This window comes from Meles meles, chromosome 4 (assembly GCF_922984935.1).
Source record: "Meles meles chromosome 4, mMelMel3.1 paternal haplotype, whole genome shotgun sequence".
Lineage (NCBI taxonomy): Eukaryota > Metazoa > Chordata > Mammalia > Carnivora > Mustelidae > Meles > Meles meles.
Window position 1 is genome coordinate 123,417,508 of NC_060069.1, and position 26,260 is coordinate 123,443,767.

General features: G+C 37.1%; 2 protein-coding genes across 4 annotated transcripts in view; one reads left to right on the top strand and one right to left on the bottom strand.

Annotated features, from left to right (window-relative positions):
- Positions 1-17,752, bottom strand: part of ZNF654 (zinc finger protein 654) — an 86,513-nt gene extending 68,761 nt beyond the window's left edge. The window contains exon 1 of the mRNA XM_046001624.1: positions 17,485-17,752. Within this exon, the coding sequence (XP_045857580.1) occupies positions 17,485-17,673 (189 nt within the window). The 5' untranslated portion in view covers positions 17,674-17,752. The remainder of the gene's footprint in view (positions 1-17,484) is intronic.
- A 173-nt stretch (positions 17,753-17,925) lies between these two features.
- Positions 17,926-24,822, top strand: CGGBP1 (CGG triplet repeat binding protein 1). 3 transcript variants are annotated; one of them, XM_046003160.1, is made up of 3 exons: positions 17,926-18,183; positions 18,784-18,987; positions 21,170-24,822. In XM_046003160.1, the coding sequence occupies exon 3, from the start codon at positions 21,189-21,191 to the stop codon at positions 21,690-21,692; it is 504 nt and encodes a 167-aa protein (XP_045859116.1). In that variant the 5' UTR covers positions 17,926-18,183; positions 18,784-18,987; positions 21,170-21,188; the 3' UTR covers positions 21,693-24,822. The 3 variants fall into 3 exon arrangements, with proteins under 3 accessions (XP_045859116.1, XP_045859118.1, XP_045859117.1); XM_046003162.1 differs by having other exon boundaries at positions 17,937-18,081; XM_046003161.1 differs by lacking the exon at positions 17,926-18,183 and adding an exon at positions 18,190-18,620.
- Positions 24,823-26,260: the final 1,438 nt, after the last annotated feature.

Here is a 26,260-nt window from a genome sequence, read left to right on the forward strand (position 1 = left end):
CTAGATAGACAGGAAAAAAGGAAAAGAAAATACGTATATACCAGAACTATGTGCTCTTAAAAGTGGAATTAAACGGAAAAGGATATTTTAGTTGTTCCTCATTAGAAAGGAAGGGTGACTAGTTCCAAAGGTATGTAACAGAGGAATGGAAAGTAACTCTGGATGGAAATCTAAGTGAACCAGACTAGAACTTCAACTATGGAAAGACGTTCTTTTAAAGAAATAGAAAGTCCATAATAAGAGCAAGTGAAAAACCACACCCTGAAGGCCATTTATAAGGTTAACATAAAATCTGCACAGATCTGAAGGTAAAACAAAACAAAACAACCAACCAACCAACCTGGAAAATTACCTTAAAATATCAGAAACATTTCATGGACATTTCAAATTACTAGTTATTATGGAGGGTAATATATGGTATGGCATGGTGCCACAATGGAAAGGGCCCAAGGAACTCAAAGTTAGGTATCAAGAGAGTGAATAAGGAAAAGCAACACTGAAGAAAAACAGGAAGTCAGTCCTAGGTCTGAGGTTGCGCTGATAAAATTTTCTTTAAGTGAGGGAGATGAGAGTGGGCAAAATTTGTTCAATTTTTTAATGAACTCAGAATTCCTTGACTTTCATCTATGATGTTATGGGAGATCTTGAAAGAGGTCATTGTAGAACATTCAAACCTGAGCCCAAATGCAAAGAGAAAGGAAAAGGTAGACAAGAGAAGCCAACTGAAGAACAGGCTAAAATGTAAACAAAAACAAAAACCAGGTATGTTTATCTGAAAAAGTGTAACGTACTATTGCTGAAAGGAAATGTGACAAAAAGGAATGTTTATACTGTCAATGAAACAGAACAAATGATGCAAGGCCCAGAACAGTTAAAAGCAGGGTAAAGAAAAGGTCTGGAGGAGCAAATGGCAAAAGAGATTGTTTTCACCTGGCTCTTTCAAGCACAGATATCAGAAACATCAAAAGCAGCTTCATTTCTGGTACCTGTTTATGGTTATTACCCAATTAATAAAAATGTGGGGCACATCAGGAGAGATTCATAAAGGTTCTAACTCAATAGGTCTGAGAATTTCAGGGAAGATGGCAATAGCCAAGGTAGTCCAGGACTAAAAATGTCTTGGCACAAGCCTGGGAACAAAGAAATCCAGAGATAAGGACAGAACACTTGGGCTTTGGAAATTGCAGGGCTGGAGTCCTGTGGAGATTGTGCCTTGAACTTTACACACTAAAGTAAGTTATACACTATTTACAAAAGATAGTATAGAAGCTGTGCCACTAAACAGAATGCACACTTACTACAGCACAGGAATACCAGGACTACACAAAAGAAATGGAAATTAAAAGCTTTTAATATGAAAAAAATTTAAAGGAGGAAACATCAAACATACTCCAGAAACAACAAACATACTCTAGGCTGCCTTCCACAGAAACTTGCAAACTTTGCAAGGCAGAAATTCAAATACTTTCACAGAAGTAGAAATGTTCAGATTAAAGTGTTCCCATGCCCCCCCCCAAATATGATAAACATAAAATGGCACATTCAAACACATTCAAATGATGAATTTTCCCAGTAAAATTTAGGTATAAGTTCTAGGCCCCAGTAGCTGGCATAACTGACTGGCACCCTAGTAAGGCTGAAACCAAAATTGATTTGATATCCTGTTTTCTGTTCCTGTGATATCACTGAAGTCTACTGGCAAAGTAATGCATGTCGGAGTGCCTGCGTGGCTCAGTGGGTTAAACCTCTGCCTTTGGCTCAGGTCATGATCTCAGAATCCTGGCACTGGGCTCTCCGCTCAGCAGGGAGCCTGCTTCCCAGCCATCCCCACCTGCCTCTCTGCCTACTTGTGATCTCTGTCAAATAAAAAAACAAAATCTTAAAAAAAAAAAAAAAAAAGTAATGCATGTCAACTGGACTATGAACTAAGTTGAAGGAATTACTGTTTTAAATTTAATGAGTACTGGACTGAGTAGAGTAATACATTTTGCCCTACTGACCTTCTGGAATCTTTAAAAAATTAAGACACAAAAGAAATCGGGAATTAAATTAGCCTCTTTTAGAGAAGTCAAAAAAGCTACTCCCAATCAGAGAAAAACCACCCAAGCTACAGTTCTTGAAAAATCCCCACTTCTAACTGTAGGGGCACATGAAAGACCACTGACTCTGATTAAGCAATATTTTCAAAGGAACAAATTTGGGATCTTACCCTTTTCGGATTCTTTGTAAACCGGATAATGGGAGACAATTCATTTTATCAAATTTGATACATTATCAGTTAACATTTGGTCCCCTATCCCCAAATTAAAACCTGGAAAGAAATTTTAAACTTAAAAACGACTACAAGTAAGTTAACTCTCAAACACAGAAGGCTCCTCTACTAAAAAGCCTTTACTCCAAATACTAAAGTATTACTAAAAAAAAGAAAAGAAATTATGAGTTCTGTATTTCCATAAACTTCATCATCGGTTACCTGAAAATACCTTGTTCTTAAATGGGAATGCGTATCCTCAACATTAAAAAAAAAAATGTCTGGGGGCACCTGGGTGGCTCAGTGGGTTAAGCCGCTGCCTTCGGCTCGGGTCATGATCTCGGGCTCCTGGGATCGAGTCCCGCATCGGGCTCTCTGCTCGGCAGGGGCCTGCTTCCCTCTCTCTCTCTCTCTCTGCCTGCCTCTCTATCTACTTGTGATCTCTCTCTGTCAAATAAATAAAATCTTAAAAAAAAAAAAAAAAAAGTCTGTTTTGGCTAGTGACTAACAATTCTGTTCCTTTTTTTTTTTTCTTTTAAGAATGCACTAACTCTTCAGAGTAGTCAAACTGTAAAATTAAAGGATCATTTAGATCCTTAATTGGTCCTTCTACCATTTACTATTAATATTACCACCATATTCCTAGACACTTCAACTAGAAACCCAATGCAAGTTCATAAAATTTTTTGTTCCTGTCTCCACATTTAACCAGATGCTAAATACTTCATTTCCATATTTCCTGAAACTGTTTCCATATTTCCTGAAATTGTCTCTCCATTTTCACTGCCACATCAGGCCCTCAATCACTCCTTTTCTGAAATACTCCAAAAGCTTCCTTTTGTCTAGGCTTTCATTCATTACTTCATCAAGTTTGTTTTAAAACAACATTTTATGAGTAATAATGGTAACATTGTGCCCTTAAACCTAAAATTCAAATTCCTAAGCCAAGATCTAGACCAACCCATTTTTTCTTTAATCTTAATATGTACCAATACTTTTCTGAACATGTGTTTTAGTCCAGTGGTTCTCAAACTTTAGTATGCATCAGAATTATGGGGAGGCTCCTGAAAAAAACAGACTGCTGGGCCCTAGCCCAAGTTTCAAGATTCTGTTAAGTCTGGGGTGGGGCCAAGAATTTGCGTTGCTAATAGTCTTCACACTGTATTGCAGGTCTAGGGAATCACACTTTCAAAAACCACAGCCCTACACAATTAACTACCCCCATTCATAAATATATCATTGTCATCTACTTTTTAACAAATTATCTCCTCTACTTATACTTTCCTGCTACTCATACCACTTCCTTTTTCATGTCTACATTTTAATACTAACAATTTTTTAAGACTCAATTCAAATGTTATCTCGTCCACCAAAACTTTCCCAAACTATGACTATTAGAAATAGTCTCTCCAGCTGAACTTGAAAAGGACTTAATATACATTGTGTTAGTGGGACTAGCCACCATTTCGCTGTTTTAGGTTTATTTATATTTACTCATTCATTTATTCTAAACTTATTGAGTACTTACTGTGTACCAAGTACTCTCATGCTTTCATTTTTAACAGAAGGAAAACTGGTACACAAATATATATTACTTGGTGTTAAGCACCTTGGAAAACAAAACTCTACGTAAACGGAAAAGAGAATGCTAGAGATAGGATGCTACCTTATACTTTATGTGGGGTGTTCAAGGAAGGCTTCCATCTCTTATAAAAGGGTATTTGAGCAGGGTCCTAGAGCAAAACATATAGAAACCCAAACGAAAATTGTTTCTGACAGAAAAAACAAGTAAGAAGGCCAAGGGCAGGGGCATCCTTATTCAAGTTAAAGGAAGGGCAAAAATGCTAGTGTAGTTGAAGGTAATTAGTGGAGGCAAAGAGTATTATGAGACTAGTCAAAGAGACAGACAAGAGCCTGATCATGAAGCACAATAGTCCACTATAAGAATTTTGGCTTTCTGAGACAGAAAAGCATGGAAGGTTTAGAAGAGATCTCCCGTATCTTTAAAGGGATCACTTTGGTTGTAGGGAAAATAAACAAAAAAAAAAACTGGAAGCAGGAGATAAAATAATCCAGAGAAAAGATAACTGTGGTTTGGATCAAGGTCATAACAGTGCATGTCAGATATGTCTTTTCTCCCTTATCAGATGTTTCAGTTCCTTAAAGGCAGAGGTTGTGACTTTTTTCCTTCTTAAATCCCCTATAACCATTAAAATGAAGCTTTTCACATAGTTTATAGACAATTTTTTTCTTTTAGGAATACTTTCTATAACACTTCAACGGTACTTTATTCATCTAGATCTATGCCTAAAATAATTAAGGATAATTCTACTGGTATTAAGAAAAAGTAAGTTACATGCAGCATTTTAAAAGCAACTATTAAGTTATGAGTACTTAATACTTGAAGGTAAATTCAAAGTATAAAAGAGAAAACATGGGGCGCTTGGGTGGCTCAGTGGGTTAAAGCCTCTGCCTTTGGCTCAGATCATGATCCCAAGGTCTTGGGATCAAGCCCCACATCGGGCTCTCTGCTAAGCAGGGAGCCTGTTTCCCCCCTCTCTCTCTGCCTGCCTCTCTATGTGCCTACTTGTGATCTCTGTCTGTCAAATAAATAAAAATAAAAATAAATAAATCTTTAAAAAAAAATTCTAAGTCAAACAAGACAGACCAAAAGACCACATATCTGATAACCCCATTCGTATGAAATGTCCAGAAAAGACAAATTTAGAAAAACAGAAAACAGATCAGTGACCTACAGTGAAACTGCAGATCAGTTGTAAACAAAGTATAGGGACTTTGTGGGAGTAATAAAAGAGAAAAAAAAGAATCTCAAGAGTTTAAGAACAGGGGGGCGCCTGGGTGGCTCAGTGGGTTAAAGCCTCTGCCTTTTGCTCAGGTCGTGGTCCCGGGGTCCTGGAATCGAGCCCCGCATCGGGCTCTCTGCTTGGCAGGGAGCCTGCTTCCTCTTCTCTCTCTCTCTGCCTGCCTCTCTCCCTACTTGTGATCTCTATCTGTCAAATAAAATAAAATTTAAAAAAAAAAAAAAAAAAAAAAGAGTTTAAGAACAAAACGACTTCTGCTAATATAGAAAATTAAGAAACTATAAATATAGTAATTTTTTTTTTCATAAAATCAAGAAAAGTTAAGGAGCAGCATAGTTAGAGCTAAGTGCCAAGAAGCAAAAATTGCATATCCACTCTAAGTATATAAGCACAGGATGACACAGGAAATCAAAATAATAAAAGGATAAATGAATTTTAAGATCCTCATATCTTAGTTCTACCTACTTTTTTACAACTTTCTCCTCTCTAGAGGAATTTGGATTATATATGAAAACAAAATCACCCATCATTGTACTATCCACATAAAACCACTACATCATGGTATATTTCCCTTTTCAAGCTGTGTGACTTGGGGTTAGTTGCTTAATCTCTCTGGTCTCACCTGCACTATTCATAAAATGAAGATTAAAAATAGTATCTATCTCACAGGGTTGTTGCAAAGAATAAATGAGAATCTAGGACATGGGCTGACATACTTTTTCTTTTTTTTTTTTTTTTTTTTTTTTTTTTTTAAAGATTTTATTTATTTATTTGATAGAGAGAGATCACAAGTAGATAGAGAGGCAGGCAGAGAGAGAGAGAGCCCGATGTGGGACTCGATCCCAGGACCCTGAGATCATGACCTGAGCCGAAGGCAGCGGCTTAACCCACTGAGCCACCCAGGCGCCCCACTTTTTCTTAAAGAACCAAAAAGCAGCTTATGGACCATACATCCTCTATCGCAACTACTCAACCCTGCTGTTGTATCATGAAAGCAGTCATTGGAAATGTAAAAATGAATGTGCAATACTGCTTATGTCACAATGGCTTACAGCAAAAGCTCATAACTTTTTGGTGTTTTGGGATTGTTGTTGGGATGTGTTGTATTTTTTTAGCAAGTTTGGAAATTCTTAACGAGAATCTGACAAAAACAAAAAACAGACCAAAAATATCTTCAGTCTTATTCAACAAGGAAATGGCAAATACAGCTTTTTGCAAACAATTTCAGAGAGTTCACAGACCTTCTGAAGTATATGAATGGCTCCTATATTATATCATCAAAAAATCCTATTTCTAGGGGCGCCTGGGTGACTCAGTGGGTTAAGCCTCTGCTTTGGCTCAGGTCATGATCTCAGGGTCCTGGGATGGAGGCCCACATCTGGCTCTCTGCTCAGCAGGGAGCCTGCTTTCCTCTCTCTCTCTGCCTGCTGCTCTGCCTACTTGTGATCTATCTCTGTCAAATAAAATCTTTTAAAAAAATCCTATTTCTAATGAAGTGGCTCATTTATCTTCACCACACTTGCCTTCTCTAAAATCCACATATGAGCACAGTGAGACTGCACCAGCCTACGTTCAAACTATATAATCCTGTTACAAATTTTCTACCTAAATTTTTTTTGTATTATTGTATTTTCCTCGGGCATTATATAGTCATCGAAACATCATTTTTTAATGCTAAATAATAGTTTATGGGGGCTGAAAAGTTTTCAGCTATTTTAGATGTTCTGGCTGCTTTTGCATTTTCAACTTATTCCTTTCATTAATTACAATTAATGTTATGATGAATAGTCTTATATCCAAATTTATATTTCCTCAAAAGTTAATGCTTAAGGAAAAATACTAAGCCAACAGGTAAAAATTATTTTTAATGTTTGTAATATATTTTGATGAATAGTGGCCCAGAAAGGTTGTGGTGATATTTACTCCCACAGCTGAAAATGAGCTGTCCATTTCACTAAACCCTCATAAGCATGGAATATAAATTTTAGACTTAACTTTTTACCTGAGAGACCTTTAGGCAAGAGTCTTCAAAACATGGTAAAAGGAAAGATAATTAAGTTCTAAAATGCATATCCACTGTATCCTAGATGAGTAAGAATTCCACATCTACACAAGGTTATAGCTAAGTAATATGTAAAGACTTTAATCATTGAAGATAAGTATCTAAAACACATTCCATACTCTCCTGCCTTCAAAACACAGTAACATAATTTGCAATGACATGGATGGAAGTAGAGGGCATTATGCCAAGCAAAGTAAGTCAATCAGAGAAAGACAATTATTATATGATCTCCCTGATATGAGGAGTTTAAGAGGCAACAGTGGGGGCTTGGGGGGTAGGGAAGGAAAAAAATGAAACAAGATGGGATTGGGAGGGAGACAAACTGTAAGAGACCCAATCTCACAAAACAAACTGAGGGGTGGGGGGGTAAAGAGAGGGTGGTTGAGTTATGGACATTGGGGAGGTTATGTACTATGGTGAGTGCTGTGAACTGTGTAAGCCTGACAATTCACAGACCTGTATCCCTGGGGCTAATAATACATTATATGTTAATTAAAAAATGTATTAGTTGTTATACAAATAAAATGCCCTATTATCCAAATAGAAAAACAACAACAACAACAAAACATAATAACATAAAATAACTTCTACTGGTATGTAAGCATCAGAACTCTTGCATTTTAAAAATAAATACTATAGCGAGCCACTGCTTCTGAGAGAAGTATATCCCATTTAGGTGGGTTGAGAGAAACAAAAGAAATAAAAGGGTTGAGAATCACTTCTTAAAGTGAACTTCTGATAGCTTAAGTTTGATTTTTTTTTTCTCTTTTACATTCATGAACATCTTTAGTTTCTGCTGCCTTGACTCTTTTTTAATCACTATTACTACTCAGTCCACAACTGCTTTATCAAATACACATACACAGATGTTACGATACCAAATGCATATTCCTAGGTACAGTATAATGTAAGTGTATACTGAAATGGCTAAGAATATACAGGCTCTGGACAGTCAGGCTGGCCAGACAATCACATACTATCTATAGTGCCTTAGTCAAGCCATTAACTCTCTTGGTCTTAAGTTTCCTGATCTGTAAAATGGGAACAGAGACACATAACCTGTAGGGTAATGGATTAAGTGATAAGATACATGAAAGGATTCTTATGATGATGCGAGGTAATAAAATGCCTAAGTCATGAAATGACGTGAGATGAATGACAAAGGCAATGTGACATACTGTTAGGCTACCTCTGACCTTTTGACAATATGTGAAAAGGAGGATCATCTGCTTCTGGACCACAGCTGACCTCAGGTAACTGAAAACACAGAAAATGAAACCATGGATAAAGCGGCTACTATACTGACATAACTGCTTCTCTACCTTCTCTCTTTCCTCATTTCACTTCTCTGTACCATTTTTTACCCCCAAATGAAGCCAGAAAATGAGCTTGTGCCCTTCTTTCTCCAAGTTGATTAGTTGATCAATTACAACACTCAACCCCAAATGAATATAACTAATCATGTAACTAGTCATGCCTTCACCTATGCAGATAAGCACTGCTGAACAAAAGTGTAGACTAGTGATGCTCTACATTAATTATCAGCAAATTCAAATGGTTCTGTAGGTCAATTCAACCTACCTCTCTAAGAAGCTACCATCTTAGACCTCCATTTGCCTTAAACCTCCAACCAGCATCCCGTACACTCAACAGATACACTTTTCATGCTACCCCAAAGTTCCTACATAAAGCAACTCCTCCATTTGTACTCTGAATCTTAATCTTCCTTCCCTTTTTGGAATCTTAAATTTTATAGATTATCCCTTCTTTCTTTTGTAGATTTACCTCATCCTCAAACTGCTCCACCCTGACTTCTGCTCTTATTACTATATCAAAACAGCTCTGCTTAAAATCACCAAAGACCTTTCCATGTTAATTCAATGGCTGGATCTCAAGAGCTTTCAATGTCAAGTACCATTCATTCCATCCTGAAACATTCTCTTCCATTGACTTCTCTGACACCATAGTTACTTGGTATTCTCCAACCTCTTTAACTAATCCTTCTCAGATTTCATTTGAAGACTCAATCTTTTCTAACAGGAAATTTAACTGTGGAGTTGAGGAAGGTTCATTTCTAAGTCCTCCTTTTCCCATTCCATATTGTCTCCCCGTATTAGCTCATTCATCCACATGGCTTCAACTACCAGCCATCCACATAGCTAGAATGACCAGATCTCATTTCAGCACTCTGGATTCTATAAATTCAGCTATCTTTAAGATCCCTTCTTGGCTGAGGAAAGGCATCTTAAATTCAACATGTTCAAACTAAACCAAAAACTCCCAGCAGACCTCAACTTGTCCAAGAATCCAAAAATACGCAAGCATCTTATTAAGCCCTATTTTATTGTATTACATACCTATTCTTCGAAGAACTTATCAAAGTTATAATTGTACACAAAAACAAAGACGATGCCTGTTTGCTTACTTCTACAGACCCAGTGCCTTATATAACTGACAAGCTTCAACTATATCAATGACTTTTATTCCTACTGCCTACATGGAAAGCCTTACAGCTATTTTCATACTCACTTCTGCTTGGAAGAGTCAAGTGTACCCAGTGTTTAGTACAGAATGCAGTGTACTAGACTTTAGGATCGTATGTAACAACTTATACGGACAGAACTCCTCTCACGTTGAGTTTGTCAGCGGTATTCCACCACGGCTCTAACCAGGTGACACTGATTGGGTCTCATACTAGGAACAGACCCATGGTGAATAGAGTATACTGCTGAAATAATGAGCTCACCTGTCAGAGAAATAGGGAGCTAAGAAATTAATGTGACATATATTATATGAAGGCTAAAGGTTACCTATCTAGTATTAGATTTACTGGAAATTACAAAACTTAAAAATACTCTCTAATTTAGACGAGGTACTACTATAAATAACTACAATGTAACCAGAATTAATATTTAGTTAAGTAAACTAGTTTAGATTTTAAATGTTCTACTATTCTTACCGCTGCATATTAATGCACTTAAAATGGTATACCAATTAACCATAGTTTACTGATCTTATTTATGTTTTCAAATAACTTACCAGACACTGATTTTACCACAGCTTTCTTAAATTTAATTTAAAGTTCTCTTTTTGTTTGTGATCACTAAGGTATAGTTTAGTACTTTTTGGCAGAAAAATCAAGATTCAGTGCCAACAATAATAGTACAACTGGTGCCTCACTTCTGTTTGGCAGAACTGCAAATGATGGTATCATTAAAATACTTAAAAGCAATGAACTTCATTTAAAAATATTTTCTCCTACCATTTCATCTACAAAGTTAAAACTGAGATTGACTTTTTTTAAGCCAGTATGATGGGTGGTTATTAAAAAGCAATATGGACAGGAGCACCTGGGTGGCTCAGCGGGTTAAGCCTCTGCCTTCCGCTCAGGTCATGATCTCAGGGACCTGGGATCGAGCCCTGCATCTGGCTCTCTGCTTGGCAGGGAGCCTGCTTCCCCCTCTCTCTGCCTGCCTCTCTGCCTACTTGTGATCTCTGCCTGTCAAATAAATAAATAAAATCTTAAAAAAAAAATTAAAAAACAATATGGACATATTTTTAACATAAGCTTGTGTATAACGAAGTTATTTAAATTTACAGTTTCACTGGTTAATCTAAAATGATCTTTATAAGTTCACATAACCAATTCATTTTTTTTAAAGTTACATACTCTTAGTAAACAAGGAGTTCACATTTTATCATACTCAAGTAATCTGGCATTCATAGCATTTATTCACAGAAAATAAGACAGGAAGGTAGGAAGAGTAAAAAATAAAGCGTTTTTTATACTTTTTCCTCTGATTATAAAGATAGTTGGTTTAATCAAGAAAATATAAAAAAATTAATAAGTGTAAATAAAATAATCAAATTCAGTTATAAATTTATCATGAAGAAGTTATACATTTATTAACAATTTCATATATTTCTTTTCAGTCTTTTGTATTTACAAAAATGGAATTACCCGTTCCTATGCCTTTTCAGTAGATATTATAGCATGAACAGTTTCCCATTTGAATAAACATTTAAAAATATGTCTCTCAGGAGAACACAGGATTCTACTACATGTAACAATTCCCCTAACTTTGGTCATTATAGTTATTGTCAAGGATTTGCTATCATAAATAATGTCATAAGGAACAATAAGTACCATTCAATTCTGAAAGTCAATTTAAAACACATTAAACAAAAACAGCAACAAAGCATTTAGCTCCCCAAATATAGCCATCAAGATTTAGGGTTCACTTTGCTTTGTTTTTCCTAATTATAATAAATTAATATGTTTCCATGGAATTCACCTTTTATGAACACTGGAAATGTCCCAAATGTGTCAAATTTTGAAAACCATTTTTAAAAAGCTAAAATTTTCATTTGCAATTTAGTAATATAAATTATTTTGCCAAAAAGAACGCACAAAGTAAATCTGTGTGATCAAACTATTTCTAGCTCTGAATATTCACTACAAAGTACATCAGGAAGTAGAATACTCCTTTTCAAAAGTAAGTTAATCACTTTGAATTAGTTTCAGTTCTTTTCCTTTTCATCATCTTTCATTTCTATTATTCTTTATTGAGCTGAAAAATGAATTTGAGACTTCTAGTTAAATATGGCAGATTGAACACACATTTATTTCTGCTCCCACTTGAAAAATCCACTGAAATAACAGTAAAAATACTTTTGTTTCAAAAGACCTAAACCCACAAGGAGGAAAACAATGAAAAGAGAAAAATGACAACATTCAGATAGCTATTATTTAGAAAGGAGGGAGGGAATTCAGGAACAAGTTAATTTGTACTGAAGAACACCAGAAAATCTCAGGAATTTGAAACACCATGTATCGTCAAAAGTGGAGTTGAGAGTGAAAAACAGTATGTTCAAAGTCTCCCCTAGATCCCTTCCCCTACCAGATTAATGGAAACTCAGGATTCTCTGAAGAGGCTGAACTATAAGAGGCTCGGAAAATGGGCAGAGGAGGAAGGAGTTAGAAGGACGGGAAGCAATATAGAGGAAAGTTGGGAGGGGTGGTAAAATCAAAGTGTACAACTGAAGAGTGAGTCCGTAAGGTACTCCCTATCTCCTCCATCAACTAGGCTAACTGATCATATCCCTAACGAGGAAAAAAATTATAAACATGGAGGTAAAAATCCTAAGAGCTAAAATAATTGTTAAGTGATTGCCTCCAGGGAATATGTGGGTTAAGAATGGGACAGAGTATAACTGCAGCTTTTTATGATGGGGGGGGGGAGGCACGACTGGTAGCCTAATATCCAAATATCCTTGTTTTCTTCTCCCTTACTAGCAGAATCATAGACATGTGTTTATCAGGAAAAATAATACAAAAAGTATTAAAATGTCCTAATTTTTTTTTTCAGATGGGGATAGCTAACAAGGTGGAAACTGAAGTCACTGGGTAGGATTTAGGAAATGTATGTCTTACCCAAACACACCCTGTTCCTACTACTTAGAACTCAGAGGTGATGGCTGGAACTCCAGCAATTATCTGGAGTCACGAGGCAAACTTGAGATAAGACAACGATGACTGATAAGAAAAAGCAAGTGATGGCACGATGATGATCAAACCACCAATTATTTCCATACTATGGATTCAAGACTTTTCACATTAAAAATAAATGTATACAACTGTTTAAGCTCTTTAAGTCAGGTTTCTATTAGAAGCAAAATTCAATTCCTGATATTTAAGTCCTACCAGGACCTTTTAAAATAAATACATATAAAACATTTATAAAAATTCAAAATAAAAAATAACCCCAATTAATAGCAAGAATTGTTAATAATGTATTCTTATACCCTAAGAAACTACTCAACTATAAATACTATGTAAATTCTATGTTAAGATTAAAAAATAAAGACCATATTTTCCAAAAACAATTAAATTTTAATTTCTCTAGGGGTGCCTGGCTGGTTCCGTTGGAAGAGCACATAACCCTTGATCTCAGGGTCATGAGTTTAAGCCCCACATTGTGTGCAGAGATTACTTAAATAAATAAAACTTTTAAAAAAAAAGCTTAAATTTTAATTTCTCTAAAGAGACATTAGCATGTATTTTTAAAAATATATTTTTGCCATTTGTATCAGTATTACAGACATGAAGTATCCACTGAGTTTCAAATTAAGGTTATAGTGGGGTTTCTCAACATTGACACTATTGGTATTTTGGGTCGGATAATTCTTCATTGTTGGGGCTGCCCTGTGCATGTTCAACAGCCTCCCTGGCCCCTACCCACATTATGCCAATAGCAACCCCCAATGAAGACAATCAAAAATATCTCCAGACTTAAAGAAGGTCCCCTGAAGGAAACAAAATCTGAGAAAATGTAGTTGTTTTTGCACATCATTTAGTATTTCATCAGGGTCTTCTAGTTAAATAACAGAATTTTAGAAATGTAACATTCCTAAATTTTCTCTAAATTTTATTGTAGGATACAAACTATAAGTGATCTACAGATTAGATTATCTCTACTGTCCCTCTTAAACCGTCAGAGGATTTTGCACTGCAGAAATATTAATAGCTTCTATCTATTTAATCTTATCTACGTGCTACATAGAGTACTGAGCACTTCAGGTTCATTCTCTCCTTTTCTACTCATGACATCCTCACGGGATGGCTAGTAACCCTATTGTAGTAAAAAAAAATTTTAAATCTATTTTAATCAACATATCAAAGTATTTCCAGAAATATTTCTTTATCACTCACTATATTCTTTCTGGCACTAAACTAAGAACAAAGTACCTTAACTTGCTAGTATATAAATTTAGGAGGAAAACATTTCAATATACCTACAACAAGGTAAGTTGAATTATTACAACCTTCATATATTAGAGAAATAGTTCACAGTACCAAAGAAGTCAGAGAAATAATAATTACCTATTTCTTCAAATATTTTTTATACTGTGGCATAATGAAAGACTACTTTTAAAATTTTTCATCCATGATTCCCTGAATACTTTCAGTAACTACTTTTCCCCTTTACACAACTTGCCCAAAAAAATTCATTTTATAATTATTTGAAGATTTTTTAAAAGATTTACTTACTTGACAGAAAGAGAGTAGAAGCAGGGGGAGCCGCAAGGGGAGCAGCAGTGGGAAAGGGAGAAGCTGAGCAGGGACCCCCATGTGGGGCTCAATCCCAGTACCCTGGGATCATGACCTGAACCGAAGGCAGACACAACATACTGAGCCACCCAGGCGTCCCCTGAGGATTTATTTGTAATTTCAGTTTGCACTTCAGTAGAAATTGAAGGCTGGGTTCAAATCCCAGCTTAACCACTTACTGGAACTGAAGACAAGTTAACTTGTTTAGGCCTCAATTTCTGTTATGTAACTTGCATAATAAGACCAATATGAAGGCTTTAATAGTTAGTGGGTCCTTGATGAAAATTATATTTCCCCCTCCTTCCCTCCTTAAAGCAAATGAAGTATCAGTTAAGGGCCAATTCTATTTAAGCATTTTTCAGAGTCTACTGATAAGAGCCCAGGGAGATGTGACAGAAACAGTCCAGCATTAGACCATGTAACTATTTGGCAACCAGCACTTTCAATATCTCAAATTCATCATCTCAAAATTAGCTGAAATCTCGGGGCTATTCCCTTAGTTTAAGATTTTATAATTACTGGTATTGCTTTTCAAATAGAAAAGTATATCATTAAAGTACTGAGTATAGGCATAATTTATCACATACATTACCTACTGTCTTCTGTTTTACTTCTCCTTGTGGTAAAAGACACAAGATGCTCTCTTTTTAAGTGTTCCTTCCTCTCTCCCTTTACCCACACAACTAACTGCCAAGACATTTTGATTCATACTTCTCTCAGAAAGGAAGATAAATTGGAGCCTCTCTTCTCAACACCACAAGGCTCTGGGTATAATTCATGTATTTAGTTAACTGTCACCCACCCAAGTGTATATTATCCTTTCATAGATTACCCATGATTAAGTAATTTACTAATGAATATATGTTACTTAATATTATTCTTAGTAAACATTAGGAAACCAAATGCTTAAAAAGAAATGATCTTTGGGAATTAGTTATATGATCCACTGCTTCTCTTACTGGCAAATAAAACAGAACTACTACACTAGAATCATATTAATCAACAGATAAAATTCAACTTAACACAGATAATCCTTTATTCCATCTTAATGTTTTAATACAAAAAAGAATTTCACAAAGCTCACCTGCAAGGTGAAACTAGGGCAGGAACCCTAAGAACAGATCTACTGGTAATCTGGAGTACTATAAAATATGTAATGAGGTTTCAGGTAAAAGTTGGTAACATGAAAGTATGTCAATATAACTTAACTCGTAACTTAGCAATATAAAATAAAAGTTTGTTAAGTATTTCCTATTCAGTTTATCTTCTTGGATATTTAGGAGGTAGTGGAGTTTTATAGAACCATCAACTTCATTTGTTCTTAAAATAATTTACTGTCATTGTTCAGATGCTATATTTCACAGGCTAAATTTACTAATTTGTTCTTAAAACTGATTTCAAGATATAGAAGAGTAGTTCAAAGTTTTACAAAAATGTCTGGCCCTCAAAATTTCAAATTCTATAGAAATTAACAGTTATCGGACCAAGTAAATTAACAAAGCTAAATGTAACCAAAACCAAGTTGCTCATTAATGATATAAAAGAAAAACAGAAAAAAATGAAGACTTTTTGCCATTGAATATATTAAAAAAATCAAATGTAACCTAATTTTCAGAATTTTAAATACCATAGATACAAAGTCTACCTGTAACATGGTTTCTACAGTTAGACAATAAGTACTGTAAAGACACTGAATCTCTAAATCCAGTGAAAGTCAATACCAAAAAAAAAAAATTTTTTTTCAAGAAAGGCACTAAATAGAGAACAAAGAAAATCGACACACTTTATACTAAGGCAACTTCCACCTTCAAACCAACTTATCTATGGATGTGGGAGGAGGGAGTCCAAAAAAAAAAAATTTATTTAAGCTAAAATGTTAAACACTTACCTGAAAATGTCAACTCCGTCCTTTTTCTTTCAATGCTTGTAAAGGCATAAAATCAAATTTCGGCAAACACAATGCCCACTTCTTGTTAACTTTATTCCTACTTGTTACCACAATGAAATGAAGCTAAATTCAATTAATATGTAAAAGATTCAAATCCCTTACATATTCATTCATTTAATTACTCTCCCTTTTTGGCAGAAGAGGAAACTAAGGCACAAAATGATTAAGTAACTTGCAGGTTACTTAGGTTACAGGGTAACAAAACTAGGAAGTGGTGGAGCCATGATTTGAACCCTATACATCCAAGATAACAAATAAATTTAAAAAGGAATGGAGTATTAAAGGAGTGTTAAAAAAGAATTACAAAACAGTTTGCAAAACAAGAGTGTTGTGAATGAGAACGAAATTTTTAAACTATAAATACATGTAGATGTGAATGTAAATTACACAAATTTTACCCCTAGACAAGTACTTTGTTGCTCTAATATTTGATTATGGTCAAACACTTCGAACTATATCAAATCGTAGTGGCGGATGACCAAGTAAATAATTTACCGTCACCGTTCGGACACTGTATTTTACAGACTACATAAAATACATTGTAATTTAAAACATGGAAGGGGGTGGTGAGGTAACCCGAGCAATAGTTTAAGGAAAACTACTTTCTCTATCAGCTGTTTATTAGAAAAGGGAGTACGTGTGTCGGGGAACCAGGGTTAAGACAAGGTAAGATGACAACCACACAGCTTTAACCCCACCTCCCAAGAAAGTAACAGTGGGTCAGCACCTAAACCAACTGGAGAACTGGCCCACTGGGATCTCGTGAGGGGATGACAGAAGACCCTAGCAGAGGGGGAAGGGTGGCGATGACAGGAGAGGGGGCGGTAGAGAGATGGCATGCCACCCATCTCCGAAAAAGGGGAGAATACGGGGGGCAGGGGGCGGAGAAGGGAAGGCAGGAAATGTTGCCAGAGATTCCAAATGAGGTGAGAAGGAACAGGGTAGGAAACCCTAGAAGGCGGGACCCTCGGGCAGACTGGGGTCTGTCTGGAGCAGAGGAGGCATGTCAGTACACAGCCTTCCTGCCAGCTGACCCTCCTTCCCTCTAGTCCCTCCACCCCTGACAAACTCTCACTTTCTCAGCAACCCTAAACCCGCGGGTCATCCCAGTCCCGCTCCCTGCCCCCCACCCCAAGCCGGATAGGTGGAGAAGAGAGCTTCACTCTCTCTCCTTGCTGGGCTGGGGGAGCGAACACCGGACACAGCCCTGATTCGAGAACGAGAAGGGCAGGAGACGCAGGGAGGCCCAGGACCCGGGTGACAAGTCCGGGCGGCCGACGGGAGCCTCACCTGACAGAAGCGTCGGCAGTAATCCCGACTGCTGATCCCAAAGCCGCCGACACCGCAGCTGCTGCCGCCAGCGCCACCTCTGCCGTCGCCCGCAGCTCTAAACCCAACAGGGCCTGGCGGGGACTCCACAATGGCCACGAGCTCTTCTCCGAGGCGTTCGGCCTCTTGATCGCTCTCTTCCTCCGCCATGAGGCTCTCGCCGCCCAGCGCGTACCAGCCCCTACGCCGCCGCCGCTGTAGCTGCCTCGGCTAACCTCCTCCTCCTCTAGTTCCCTCCCCCTTCCCTCCGCCCCAGCCGGACAGGGGCCTCTCGGCTGGCCCTACTTCCGGCTCCGCCCACCCACGCCCCCAGTTTTCATTGGAGAAGTCTAGCCGCCAATCATACACATGCCCACCCTTCCACTCCCATTGGCCAAATCAGCCGTCTGTTTGATAGACTCGCGGTCTGTTGGTCAATGCTGCTCGGCGGTTGCTGGGGACCGCCTACGAGCTTTGCCGTAGGCGGCGCAAGAGGACGGGGCGCGGCGGGGGACACGGCGGCCGCCGCGGGGCTCGATCGGGCAACGGCGACGACGGCGGCGGCGGCGGCGGCGACGGGTCTTCCTCCTCCCTCACCCCCTTGCTCCTTTTTTTCTTCCTCCTCCTTTCCTTTCCGGCCGGGTCTCGTCCACTTCCCCTAACGGCGGCCCCGATCCTACGGTACCGAGGAGCTAGGAAGGCCGAGGGTGGGCCCGGCCGTTGGTGCGGGCTTTGGGCCCGGGGCCTTCCGTCCTGAAGCGGGAGCCGGGGGCGGGGCCGGGGCGCCGTTGTCGGCGGGAGGAAGAGGGAGGAGACGGGAAGCCTGACAGCGGACGCCTCCGCCAGGCGCCTGCCGCCTCCTCCCCTGAGACTGCCGCTAACTCTGCTGTCGAGTTCTCAGGCCCACGGCCGGCAGCTGGGTCTCGGCCCTGCCCAGCTAGCGGGGCAGAGGTTGTGGGGCGCCAGCGTGCTGAGCTTGGCGCGGGAGGAGGGAGTCTAGACGCCGGGAACGTCCCGCGCCCCGCCTTTCCCTTCCTCTCCCGAACCCTGGGGCCTGGGGCGCGCGAGAGGTGCAAAGCGGGGCGGACAACTGAGAAAGGACTGGGTTGAGTGTTGAGGTAAACGTCGGAATCCGGATTTGTTGTGTGGAGTTAACCTAAAGGGAGCGGTTTTAAAGACACCTCCGTGGTGGCTGTGTTGTTCTTATTCGTCTTTTTATCTACCCTTCGTTCCCTCCCCCTCCCCCATTTTTTCTTTCCATTTGTTTTTCATGTTTTCCAGTAAAGGCATGACTTCCCGGCACCGCAGGGAAAATAGGGTGCAAGCCCAGAAACTATTTCCCCATCACCACTTGTTGAAAAACTGATTTGAAGGCATCTCCGGGTTTGAACAAACGAAAGTGCCAGGATTTCAAGCGTCTTTGGTTTTGCGCTGGAGACGCTTCACTACTGAGTATCAAGACGAAGAAAACTGGAAACTGATCGGGTAAACACTTAAACTTGAAAACTTCTGAATTTTATTTCGATCTAGTAAATAATTTGCTGCTTCGTTTTTGGTGGCTAGTTCCTGCTCTTAACTTTTTAACTTCCTCGTTTAAAATATTTTTACCTTCTGTTGAAAACACTTTTGTTACTCGTGTCTCCGTAAAGTCGAGCATCCTCTACTGGGTGGATATTTGCCTCTGCAGTAATACAGATTTTTGAAAGCTGCAGGACATTGGAATGTATAGGCCTTTCACATTAGCACAAATGATTGAGCATTTTATGCTTCAGAGAATAATGAACATGTTTATTGTTTTAAAGTTTGAAATCTAAATATTTAAAGAGAGACAACTTTCACATCGAAAGATTTAGGTATTACTGGGTACAGATATTTAATGTTTCTCATAACTAGCTTAGAACAAAGTAATCATAATTTTGACTGATTTTGTATAGGAGTAAAAAATTCGTACCATTGACTGAAAGTACAAGCATGGGTAGTGTTAATTCATTGCTGACGATTTGTGGGGCAGGAATCATATCTGTTGTCTGCTGTTGAAAACCTATAGTCTGGTTGGCTCAGTGGGTTAAGCCTCTGCCTTCAGCTCAGGTCATGATCTCAGGGTCCTGGGATAGAGTCCCGCATTGGGCGCTCTGCTTGGCAGGGAACCTGCTTCCTCTTCTTACTCTCTCTGCCTACCTCTCTGCCTACTTGTGATCTCTCTCTCTCTCTCAAATAAAATCTTAAAAAAAAAACAAAAAACAACAGGAGGAAAACCTATAGCCTAATACAGTATTTGGCACATGAGAGTCAAGCACTGAACAATTTGTTAATGAAAAGAAAATACAATTGAAATGTATTAAAACCAAACTTTATCATACTTTGCAGAATTTCTGTGAAACATTAAGTCTGTCTCTGAATTTACGTCCACAGGTGTCTTAACACATTGGCAATTTAGAGTTCTTTTGAGAGAGATTTCCTGTAACCCAATTATGAATTCTCTAGTTTGGGTTGAGAGTATACACCGTTATGGCTGATGACACTTTTAAAGCATTGTTGTTGAGAAAGTACTTAGGAATTTTTCTCTAACATATTTGTAGAGAACGGCATTCCATCTTGAATTGTATCAAATTCATTTTAATTTCATATATACAGGCTAATGTGAGAGCTTAGCCCAAAGGCACACCTCCAGAGAACAAATGGTTGTCACTGACAACATTTGTTGAGTATCTCAAGTTTTCAGTGTCCATAATGTAACATCATGATTTTGGCAGAGATCATAGAAATTTGTTATTAGGGTAAATTGAGAAATTATTAAGCTGCTTCTGAGTTAAATACTTGGGAAAATAGTAAACATAATCATTTACTTATTCCATCAACAAATTGTGATTGTGCACCTATTATATATACTAGGCACTGTGTTAACTTCTTAGATTTGTTCTAATTTACTAGTTAATAAATGAAGTAAATAATTAACAAGTGTATTAGTCTTTGGAAAAAAGGGGAAAAGTTAGAAAAAGCACTTTGCATATGTTGATTATCATGCTTTAAGAAAACTTAGTGGAGGCATATATACATTAAAAAATGAGTTTGAACTCTATACCTTGGCTTTAACATTTAATGTCATTGTTGCTGCTGTTAATTGCAGTTGGTCTGTGTTCTTTTTCAGTTTTTGCTTTTTTTCTTCTCAGAACAAATCTTCATATAGAATTAGGCCAGTTTAGTGGCCCACCTGTTTGAACTAACTTTGTACACAATTGCCTATAATTGTGTTCCTAAAATCAGTTGCCCTAGAACTGTGAAGGTAAAATCTCTTTTAAATTTCAATACACATCCAAGTTGATGAGAATAATATAATTAATACCCTAAATATTGACATCAGATTAGGTTTTCCTAAAAGATAGTGACATTGGAGTTAGTTGAAATTCATTTTTCATAGTTATAATATATTTGAATTTCATCAAATTCAAGGAATGGACCTAGTTGTTACTAGTAAGTAGTTGCTGGTACTAATAACTAGTACCTTACATATTTCAGGTAAGTTAAGACTTAATGGACACACAAAATTTGAATTAAGTTTTCTGATGTCTTTAAGTCTTGAAATGTTTATACCTGTTTGGTTTTTTTTTAATCACTTCCCAAATGAACTGTTGATGTAGCACTTACTTTGTTTCTCTTGTCTTGAAAGAACCTTATTCAGAGTCAGAATGGAAAGATTTGTAGTGACAGCACCACCTGCCCGAAACCGTTCTAAGACTGCTTTGTATGTGACTCCCCTGGATCGAGTCACTGAGTTTGGAGGTGAGCTGCACGAAGATGGAGGCAAACTCTTCTGCACTTCTTGCAATGTGGTTCTGAATCATGTTCGCAAGTCTGCCATTAGTGACCACCTTAAGTCAAAGACTCACACCAAGAGGAAGGCAGAATTTGAAGAGCAGAATGTAAGAAAGAAGCAGAGGCCCCTAACTGCATCCCTTCAGTGCAACAGTACTGCGCAAACAGAGAAAGTCAGTGTTATCCAGGACTTTGTGAAAATGTGCCTGGAAGCCAATATCCCACTTGAGAAGGCTGACCACCCAGCAGTCCGTGCTTTCCTGTCTCGCCACGTAAAGAATGGAGGCTCCATACCTAAGTCAGACCAGCTGAGGAGAGCATATCTGCCTGATGGATATGAGAATGAGAATCAACTCCTCAACTCACAAGATTGTTGACAAGGAGGTTACCACCATTGTGATCAAGATAAATGTGGAGTATTAAAGTTATGTGTTGATTGTGTGGTTCATTTTTATATTTATTTCATTTAAAATCATGTGATGCAGAATAGTTTTGCAATGTGTATATAGTTGCAGGCAAAAAAAAACAAACAAACAAAAAAAAACAAAAAACAAAAAAAAAAGAAAAAAAAAACCTCACTGCAAAACTTGTTAATTTTAGTCACCAATGGTGTAAAGCAAAACTTAGGGTTTAGAGTGTGCTAGGATACCTGAAACCTGATGGTTATCTTTAAAATTGATGGTTTTTCTCCTGAAATGTTTGTGCATGGAAGAACTGCCCTGCTTTTTTACCCTGTTGCCATATATGATTATTCCTTGTGAGATTACTTAATTACTTGGATTGAACACTAGCCTAGGAAATTGAAGCTGCTGCCAGGCAACACCACTCACAGTAACTTAAAGGAATTATTTCTGATTAGAGGATCCTCTTCAAAAAGGAAGGGATGGTGGGAAACTGTTCTTATATCTTCAGATCCCTTGAAGAAATGACTGTCTTTATTTCAAACTATGCGTGTATATGATGTAGTTACCTATCTATCCTTCAGTTCCTCACTGTCTTTTTCACCTTTTTTAAGGGTTATTGTATTTAGTAGCAGCTTCAAGTGACCAAAAGACTAAAATCTTTCTTTCAGTGTCAGTGCCGAAAGCCCTGGGGAATTTTGCAGTGACATGATTTTAGTCTCTTAATATAAACAAATTTTGAACCATAGCTTTTTTCAAGCATCCTCTTGAATTTGCAAGCTTTTTTTTTTTTTTAAATGTCTTGATGTTAAAAGATTTCAAGATTGGCATTTTAATTTAAACACTTTTTATGATTGAGTTTCCTGTTTTTACAGAAAACTAGTAATTATTTTTTGGCTGACAGATCAGATAACAAGGAAATTACTTTCTATGCATTTAATTTTTTCATATGATTTATAAGACTTTAGGTAAATAGACTAGAAATAAGTTTACTTATTTTCACTTTTATGTGCTTTGCCTCTGGTGGTACAAGGTTTTGAAACATGGATGGTAAACAATTGTCTAGAAAGACTGGCAAGATTTTTGTAGTGGAGATCTGGCAGTATCCTGCATAACTGTTTGGGTGAGGAAATAATCAGTTCTGTTAAAGGTCAACCATGTTCAGGAAATGATCTCTGTGTGAACCTCACTGTCCTGTAAGGTCATCAAAGTAGCTTAGCCCAGTTATGTCCTCTCCATTGGAGACCCAAATTCTATTTTTAAAAACAAAACAGCTGAAGATTTGGACTAGAGCTTTAAAAAAGAATCTTAAATTCCTTGAAAACATTCAAGTTTAAAATACTTATAAAATATATTTCTATTACAAAGCAGTGACATGAATGCCCTATGTGACTTGGAATTTTCTTTGAGGTCATTTTACCACAAATCTTCATTTAAAAAAAAAAAAAAGCCAAAGTGAGTAAGAAAAGGTCATATTTTTTAGAAACAGTTTCCCATGTCTGTTTCTTTTACAGACTTTTAAGTTCCTAGTTCAGGTTGTTAAAATGCCCATCTGATTTTTAGATTTTTATGTGGGTTTTGTTGTTTTTATTTTAAAATAAGCCTGCCACCCAAAAAAAAAAAAAAATTGCTTGTCAAAATTTGAACTACGAGTTTTCCCTCATGTAAAGTAGCACAATAAATGCCTGGAGTAGTGCTGTCATTGCTAAAGCACATATATGAGACCAGCAGCAAAATATAACCGAAATGTACTTTGCTTTTACTTCCCCTAGTAAAGAATTTGCAGGCAACCATGTTTAATTTGAATTATCTAAGATGGTAGAAGATCTAAGAAGCTAGGAAAATAATTGAGTTTTATAGCATTTTTCAGAATACGAAAGTAAGGTTAGATATACAATCATTCTAATTTTTCAAAATTCCATGTGATTCAGACTGCTCCCTATTTCAATATTAATTTGCACTAACAACAAACACGTAGTGGCAGAACAGTTTTGAGTAGTCCTAACCAGTAAACTGGATGATGTTGCACAAGAAAAGCCAATAATACACATAGAGTTTCTAGTAGTTATTACTGATTTGATGATCATTTAGGTTCCATATGTCTTAATGTATTTCTCCAGGCTCCTAACTATTCCCACATACACTTTATCTAGGGGCATAATCCATCCTCCTGTTAGGATTATATCATGTCCTTAGAAGCATTTCCATCCTGTTGTGGAGGTTTAATACGTTTGTTTACTGATTATGAAACTTTTTGTTCCCTGAAACTGGTTAACTTTGTCTCATAGTTAAATAGATAAGGCAGAATTATTGTTTTAGCCTGCTCAAACTGGTACAAATCCGTGAAACCATGGTTGGCATATGTTGGATAACAAATGAAATTGTCTAAGGCGTATGCTGCTGTGGAGTTGTAGTGGACGTGTGTACAGAAACTTTTCGATCTTAACTATATAGTGTTAGTGTGATGCTATACTATTGGAAAAATAGCAGTTTTTTTCTATTTTATAAGTTGTATGCATAAACATAAGGTTTGTAATGTTTCATTTATAAACTGCCTTCAACACATGCTTACCTGTTAATAGTGTTTTCTTGAAGTATGGTAGTATGTCTTCCAGAATTTCACTATATGCTTACAGTAAATAGTTAACTAGCTTGTTGAAATGTTAAATTCCTTGTTTTGTTTGTTTTGTTTAATAATGTGGGGCATATAGCAAGCCTGAAGAACATTGTAATCATTTCTTACAGGGTGAAAATTTAGAAAGATTGTGTATGAGAGCCTAAATAGTTATTTTATACATTATCATCTTTAAGACTTTTTTTTTTTTTTTTAAACAAATGCTACTTCCAGTTAATGCATTTGGCCCTACTGAATTTTGGGGGACCAGAAAACTTTAAAGAAAAAGCTCTGCATCTTACAATTGTAACCAATGAAGTATCGGCTTGGGATTGTTCTGAAGTATTCTTTGCTTAAAACTATTGTAACAGTTGGCAAGATCTCCAAGCAGAAAGTTCCATGTTAAAACTTTTGCCTGAAAGAATTTGTATGTGAATGTTAATGGAAAACACATTTAAACAAAATAAAATTTAAAGTGGCCCAAAAGTGAAAGCCACAAACATTTCGTCATTTGGTGCTTAGTCTTTGTGAGGGCTCTCTGTGGTTTGACTTGCCCCAACTGCCTTTAAATGAGTACCGATCACCTTAAAACATATTCATTAAATAGAAGATCCATCCTATAATTTCATTGAAAATCTTAAATTGCTTTAGTTCCTGGTCAGCACTAATTAACTTGTGAATAGCGAAGTAGCTGCCCTAAACCATTTATCTCAATCCATACTATCCTAGACTTCGAAGATAAATAGAACTCTTACCTAGTGGTATTCTACTTGTATCCAGAATACTGTATTCATTAAAATTTTACTATGTTTATTTTTGTATTCCCGTGCTTACCTATTTTTTTTTTGCTCACGCATGTATCCTGAGTATAAATGTGTCACTTTTAAAGTTTTGTCTCTGTGACTTTCAGAAATAAATTTCAAAAAGAAATTGTTTAAAGTTTTTGAAAGTACATTTTGTGAGTCAGTAACATTTGTATTTTTTTAATTACGTAATCTCTGCACCCAACGTGGGGCTCAAACTCATGACCCCAAGATAAAGAGTCACATGCTCTACCAACTGAGCCAGCCAAACATCTATATTTTATTTTTTAAAGTAACATGTTTTGTAATTCCAAAATATCAATAGAATTTCACTAATTTTCATTTTTCTACTACTTATACCTCTATAGGATTGTTAGCCCTTACGGCCAATGTAAAAGCATGTATTTTGTCAAATCAGATACACATTATGGCTACAAATAGCTCTTTTCCTTAAAAACTACATACGTGATATATTGACCTAGTAAGTGCTTTTATTTGGAAACATTTTAATTTTCTACTTCTAGAAATATTTATGAAAGACCAGGGCCTAATTTGTACTTAGTATGTTTTATTGGGTTTTTCAAAGATTTGCTATATTATTCACTACTGGGGGTGAAAAAAATGCAAAGAAGTTGACAATTGTCTTGCCTTTAAGTAGTTTTACATAGTTTTGAGGGCACATATTTCTCCTATTCACTTCTGTCTGACAAAAAATTAATGAATTTATATTCAACTATAATTCCTGGGATCAAAATGGTAGAAAGGACCTTAAAAAATCAGTCAGTACTTCTGCTTACAGTTTAATAAAGAAACCATCAAAGGTCTATCTTTACTTTTCCTAAAGAGTCTCATCAAAACTTTTATTAAATGTAAACAAATTGAATATATGTTCCTCTGGGTCTCTTAACAGTTCCTATTTTTTTCTGTCTATGTGTAAGTTGAGTTGTATTATGTACCTGTAATACAGTATGTCATGCAAAGATGCTCCTGGAATCAGAGTAATCAACCTAGCCCTATGAAAGCTAAAACTAGGTGGTAGAAAAGGACTACTTGTGATCTGATGAATTTGATAATGCGGGGCATGATTTCCATCTGACTACTTCTCAATCTGTTACTTGATTTCAATT

What these genes read in the sequence shown, in the direction of transcription:
- CGGBP1 (XM_046003160.1), top strand. Translation starts at nt 21,189, where the DNA reads ATGGAAAGATTTGTAGTGACAGCACCACCTGCCCGAAACCGTTCTAAG.